We start from the raw sequence: 6,865 nt of genomic DNA, 5'->3' as shown, positions 1-6,865 counted from the left end.
CTATAGTATCACAATCCATGGTTTGATTCTAGTAGTTATACTGAGAAATTAGGACTCTTTTCCATCTTTTTTCACAGAATTTCCTGCACCTTTGAAATTAAATGTGAGACCATATGAGAGATTCAATAAGCTCAATACAACCTGTCAAAACAACAAGAAAAAAAAAAAAAAAAGGGAAAACATCACTCTAAAAATCAACCTAATCCTGTCTGATAACCAAACTAAAATAAGCTAAAAAAATACTCAGAATTCTCAAAATACGATTTTTTTTCCCTCACATTTTTACCTCTTCGGTCAGCACTAACTCAGCAGACCATCATGCAGAAGGTTTCACTGTTCTTGCTAAAAAAACAAAGATCACATTCTTATACAAATGGGTTTTCTTTAAACAAATTATCCTGTTTTCAAATCAGAGGCACATCTCCCTTTATCAAGTCATATTCTCATCTGCTTTTTCTTATTATAATTTTCCACAGATGTTATATGAGTTATACTGAGGGGGAAATCCTACTTCCATTAAAGTCCTCATTCACAAATAGCTCTTTCAGGTCTGTTTCAGGATAATTATGGACTAAAGAATATTATTTTGTACTCTGCATCCTTTTTTTAAGGATTTATCTTCAAGAATGCACTTTCTGAAGGTAATTGATAACATTTTTTTTCCTCCAGTAATGGAACTGTTATTTTTTTCTACTGAAGATGAGAAGTTGAAGAGATTTAAATTAATTGTTCTGATTTTAGTGCAGACCGTTAGCAAAATTCTTCATTACCAGTTATTAAGTGCATGTAGAAAATATGGAAGCAGAAGTACTACCAGCCTCAGAAATGGCAGCATCAGAATGCAAGCATAAACAGACTGTGGAGGCATTTCTATCAGCTATTTCTTAAAAATCGAAGCAATTCCTGCTCATTTACTCATTTGTGGATGCTGCCTCTTTGTGGCAGAATGCCATGTTAAATGTACCTTTCACATTAAGGACCTAATCCTACATTTGTATTGACACCTATGCAAACTTCTGTTTATGAGTTTAGAATCACACAGGAAAAAAAAATATATATATACATGAACAGACACAGTTTGCAGGTCCTTCTCATTCAATCCTTACTGAGTTCGCCTTTCTCTTAGTGAATGACAAAGCCAGTAAGTCTGACAATTTTCTTACTTATACCCATTTAACAACAGCATGCCTCTACTGAGTTTAAATGGAAGGAGAACCAGGCCACTGGTTTCAGCAATAGTTATAAAGGCGGTAATTCAGAATTAGAACTGCAAAACTGCACCTCGGCAGCAACACTCACATCTCTCATAGTGTCAATGGGAAGTCTGCAGGAGATAGAGAGCAGTACACAGAACAGCCATGTGTTGTGTCTCTTGTGACAAAAGAAAACTCCTCATACCTGCATTTCAAACTGAAATAACACTCCACTTGCTAAACTGTCCAAGCTAAATCAAGCTAAATACAGTCATGCTTTTTTTTTTTTCCCCTTTTTCTCAGTGTGGGTGGCATAGAGGGAAGAACACATGCCAACAAACCATTTATACTGAATTTTAACAGACCAGTTTTATAGCTTTGTTTTTGTAGAAAGTGACATCATATATGGATAGGAAAAGCAGAACAGAACAGAGCCCTTTTGCCATAAAATATGTACTAGTCAGCAACTCTGAAAACATCACCAAACATGATAATCTAATGAAGAAAGACAAAACCACAGGTGAAATATCACTTACCCTGTTCCATATTTCAAAGAACACTTCAGTAAGGAAACAAATTGTAAATATAAAACTATCCTATTCAACATGTTAGTGAAACACATATCCCTGTGTTGCTCTCTGACCCATCTTATGTATGCTGGTAATTGCCGTATGTCATGTTTCGAAAATAAAGAACAAATTATGTTTTGCCTGGAAATGTTAGATCTTTCTGATGAGCCATAATTGATAGTAAAGAGAATCCAACGTACAAACAGATGATTTTGGCAAGAAATTTTAAATTTCAGATACTCATTACTTCATGATCTTACATTTGAAATATTTATCAAGTGTTTATTCAGAAACTATTAAAAAATCACATGTGCTGGGATACATATGAGACATCAGTTGTCCCATCTTACAGTGATTCTCTGTTTATGAATATCCTTGCCATTGCCTGCTGCCCAAAGGGGTAAAGACATTGTATATAGACGTGTACAGTCCATTATTTGGTCTTTCAGGATGCCAGTAAACACATGGATCTGTACAAGTGCAATTTTACTTGACTAAACAATCAGAAACTGGCTACAACAGTTGTAAAATCATTATATTTTGGTTAACTAATAAAAAAGAGAGAAAAAGAAAGAAAGAAAAAAAACCACCAAGTGACAAAAATGAAACACTTTTTTCCTGCTAAAATGAATGCCTCCTACATGTCCCTCACTAGCTTGCCCAACCAGATGCCTGAGCAGGAGGTTGCTAAAAGGTACATTTTTAAATAGAGAAACATCATTTTTTTTCTATTGTGATCAGATCTGATATCTTAGATTGTCCGTAAAGATTTGGTCATAATTGGCATTATCTGTAATGATTTAAAAGGTCCTTCTGATACTACATCAGCTTTGGGGAAAAAAAGCTCTCAATGTAGTGCAACACTTTAAAGCAATCTGGAGACTTTGGACCCCATCCTGAAAAAAGAAGAAACACTTAAATGTCCCAGTAGTTTTACTTGCAAGAATAGTTCTGCATCCTCTATCCTAATCTTTTGGGTGTTTGACTAACTTTGCTCAATGAGTGAGTCTACAGGACTTACACACATTGGTAAAGTTGTTCATGTGCTTAAGTGCCTGTAGGACGGTGGCCTAAGCTGGGACTTCTTTCACAAGTAAGAATTTGCAGGATTAGGCCCTAGAATAGTGAAGGAAAGAGAAATGCTAATGTGCATATAAAAATAGGTGCTACAATAAAATATTTTTTTTATATTTCATCAATAAGTTATTTTCACTAACCAGTTATGGATCATATATCTCTGCACTCCTTGATGATTTGTCCACATCTACAGTGATCCTTTTAAAGATCATAATATATTTTTTAATTCAAAAGTCCAGAAAGCATACAAACACATCCTTAAAAAAAGGAAACCTTGTATTAAAGTCAGGGTGTGCTAATCTCTCCATAAAAGCCATTTAGACTCACACATGGCTAAAAGGGGAAAATGTGCGCTGTACTCTTCAACCAGAAAGAAAACAAAATTAAACAATGTCTGAACAAAAAAACCCACACAAAACAAAACAACCCACCACCACCAAAAAGTTACCATGACTTCTGTACTTGCAAACTGAATATGACCTGACATGACCCTCTTGCCACCTTGCCCAAACGCACATGGACACAGGCACAATGCCAGTGTTGTGCCCAATTTACACAATAGGTGGTTTCTTACTTCCAAACACATTAAAAGTAGAAGGAAAAAAAAAAAAAAAAAAAAAAGAGAAAGAAAACCCTTTAAATCAAATTAAATTAAAATAATAAATAAAATAAAATAAACAGCACACCCTTCCAGAATCATTCCCCGAAGCTGAAAAATTCTGTGCCAAGGCACTTCACCCTACAATAAAATGAATTTAACGGGGAAAAAAAGGAGGGGAGGGGCGAGGTGGGGGGGGGAGGTCTGCATTTACGTTTGTTTGGCGTGTGGTTGTTAAATACAAATACTCTAGAGAAGGAGTTGCTGTGGCTGGCGGGGTGGGGGCGGAGGGGGCGGGGGGGGGCTGTTTCTCAGAACTGGCTGAATGTGGTCTGTTTTTCCAGCACTTCGAGGTAGTCCGGCTCTGCATTTAGTTTTGCTTTTAGCTCCAGGTACTCGTTCCTGTTGGGCTCTACATAGACAGTACTCGGCGGGCTGTAGAGCACCGTCTCCCGGAGCCTGCCATCCCCCGGCCCCGGGTGCAAGTACTGGTGCGCACGCCTAAGGTCATAGTTGGGGGAGTAGGTGTAGGCGGCGGGGAGCTTGGGGTAGTCGGGGAGGGTGGAACCGGGTGTACCCAGCGTGGACGAGGAGTGTTTGTCGGGCTCCAAAATGCCCCTGTAAAAGCGATCGGCGTCTTGCACCGGGGAGAGCAGCTCCTCCCGCGGCTCGATGGTGCTCACGCTGTACGCGGGGCTGCGCACAGGCGCATCCTCCCCGCCGGCCGCCGGCGGCGGCGGGGGCGGCGGCGCGCCCCCCCCGGGTTGCAGGGGGTGGCTGCTGTAGGTGACCTTGAGCTCGTGGAGGTCTTTGTAATCCTCACCCGCGTTGCCCTCCCGGGAGCGGTAGATGGGGTTTTTGCACATGTGGCCCAAGGGGTGCGGGATGTACTCGTAGACGTGGCCGGCGGGGGTCTTCACTTTGGGCAACGCCGCGCTCCCCCCGCCCCCGCCGCCCCCCCCGCCGCCGCGGTGGGGCGGGTGCTGCTGGAGGTGGGGGTGGTGGTGGTGCTGTTGGTGGCCGCCGCTGTAGACGCTGTACTGCATGTTGAAGGAGCTCACGTCGGAGTTGTTGGCGCTTGCGTGGTCACCCTGGCCCTTTTTGCGCCGCTTCATCACCAGGACGAAGAGCCCCGCCGCCACGAAGACGGACATGATGAAGACCAGCAGCAGGCTGAGGATCAGCACCGAGAGCGGCACGGAGGAGCCGCTGCCGCCGGGGCCGCCTGCGGACGCGGAGCCGCCCGCCGCCGCCGTGCCGTTAAGGCGCACGGTGGAGGAGGAGGGGGTGGTCCTGGCCGGCAGCTGGCCCGGGGACGGCGTGGGCGTGGAGACGAGGATGTCCGAGTAGTCGGGGCACAGCAGCTCCGCCCGGACGGCCCGCATGTCGCTCTGGGCAAACTTCTTAGGGGACTCGCAGATAACCTGGTCCACCAGGACACCGGTGTTGAGCTGCTCCAGCCACAGCTTCATGCCCACCACGTCGCAGGTGCAGTCCCAGGGGTTCTCGTGCAGGTCGATCTGCAGCAGGGATTTCAGCTGGTCCAGCACCCCGCTCACTGGCAGGTAGGAGAAGTGGTTGCTCCGCAGGCTCAGCCTGTAGAGAGACAGACCAGAAAAAATGTTCCCCGGCAAAGACCTCAGCAGATTGTTGTTCAAAAACAAGAGCTGAAGGTTGGGGACAGATTCAAAGGTGCCTGCCTCTATCTCTCGAATGACATTGTACTGCAGGAAGAGGTACTGCAGGCTTTGCAGCCCATAGAACAGCTCTGGGCTCAGCCGCTCAATCCGGTTCCCGTTCAGGTACAGCCTTCGCAAATTAGTTAAATCCCCAAAAGCTCGGTCCTGAATGACCGAGATCCGATTATTGCCCAGATGCAGCAAATCCAACCCAGTGGCATCCACAAAATCTGCCCTGCGTACCAGTGCAATGTAGTTTTCTGTCAGATACATCTTCTTGGGATTATAGGGTTTGGGCTGCAGTTCAGAAATGCTCTCAATCTTCCTCTCCTGACAATTAACATTGAGGCCCAGGTCAGAAATCTGCAAGTTGCAGGTGCAGGCAGTGGGGCACTCCAAAGGCACCGGGGATTTGGTCTGGTAGGCAATGCTGGGGCCATAGTTGCTGTATCCCAGGTCTTTTGAGGGCAGGCGGGAGGTGGGGCGCACCCTTGTCTTGTTGGGTTGGCGGGTCCCTTTGGGGGGCTTCAAGGGGGATTTGTAAACAGCTGAAGAAGAAGTGGCCACAGAGTTGACCGAAGCCGGGGTAGTGTGGAAGTACCCTGTGGTGCTCAATGGTGTCTGCGGTCTCATTTCATAATCCGAGATGAGCCTCCTGGGGCAAAGCTCCTGCTTGGAGACTTCATCCAAGTCTCGACCATGTAAGCGGAAAGGGGTCTCACAAACCACATCTCCTACCAGGGCAGAGTAGGAGATACTGTCTAGCCAATCCTTTAGAGCAATCAACTCACAAGAGCAATTCCAGGGGTTTTCCTCCAGCTGTAGCTCCACCACTTTATCCATATGCTGCAAAAGGCCCACATAGGGCAACAGCTTCAGCCGGTTACCCCTCAGGTCCAGGTGAGTTAAGGGCACAAAACGGAAAAGGTTGTTGGGCAAACTGGAGAGGAGGTTATCATTCAGAATCAGCACCTGCAGCAAGTGTAGTTTGCTGAAGGCATTGGGTTCAATGACACTAATATAATTATAATCGACCTGTAGGTATTCCAAACTCTCTAGCCCAAGGAAAGTGTCATCCCGTAAAAGTTCCAGCTTGTTATTGTTCAGGTGCAGCCTTCTTAAACCTCTCAGACCATGAAAGGCCCCAGTTTCAATGTCTTGTATGTCATTGCTCCCCAGATGCAAAATTGAAGCCCCCGTATAATTTACAAACTGGTTTGGGTACAGCCTGTTCAAAAGGTTCCCAGACAACAAGAGGTGGTAGACAGGGAACCTTGGTGGACTGATCTCAAAAAGGCTGATGATCCCTCTGTTTTCACAGCTCACTGTTAAGATGCTGTCCTTCTCCTCACAAGGACACGCATTATCACAAATTTCCCCATAATACTCGATGCTTTCTGCCCACGAAAGGACTAGTGATGTTAAAGCAAATGCGATCGTCTGCAGCATCCAGATATGCATTTTTTTGTTGAGGTCCTGTTCCAAAGTTACTGTAGAGCAGCAAGCGTACATTTTATTTCCTGTAAGGATAAGGAGAAAAAAGAAAGCAGCGTAATAGTATACCTTCATAAAACTTAAAATGGACACAAAGTTTATATGTATCTTCAGTGGGGTAGAGAATGGATTGTTAATCAAACAAAAAAAACAAAACTCCTGTCACTTCTAATTCCCACACTTTTGAAAACTGGATGACATGGATTGATTAAAAGGCTGATAGGCAACTCCTAGCAAGTCAAATGCCTGCGGTGT

At 44.6% G+C, this 6,865-nt stretch overlaps 1 protein-coding gene across 1 annotated transcript; it reads right to left on the bottom strand.

Annotated features, from left to right (window-relative positions):
- Positions 1-3,528: 3,528 nt before the first annotated feature.
- On the bottom strand, positions 3,529-6,628 carry SLITRK5 (SLIT and NTRK like family member 5). Its single transcript, XM_037377447.1, has one exon. The coding sequence runs from the start codon at positions 6,626-6,628 to the stop codon at positions 3,749-3,751; it is 2,880 nt and encodes a 959-aa protein (XP_037233344.1). The 3' UTR covers positions 3,529-3,748.
- Between the last annotated feature and the right edge of the window lie 237 nt (positions 6,629-6,865).

Source organism: Falco rusticolus, chromosome 2, assembly GCF_015220075.1.
Source record: "Falco rusticolus isolate bFalRus1 chromosome 2, bFalRus1.pri, whole genome shotgun sequence".
Lineage (NCBI taxonomy): Eukaryota > Metazoa > Chordata > Aves > Falconiformes > Falconidae > Falco > Falco rusticolus.
This window is presented reverse-complemented; position numbering and strand designations above follow the sequence as displayed.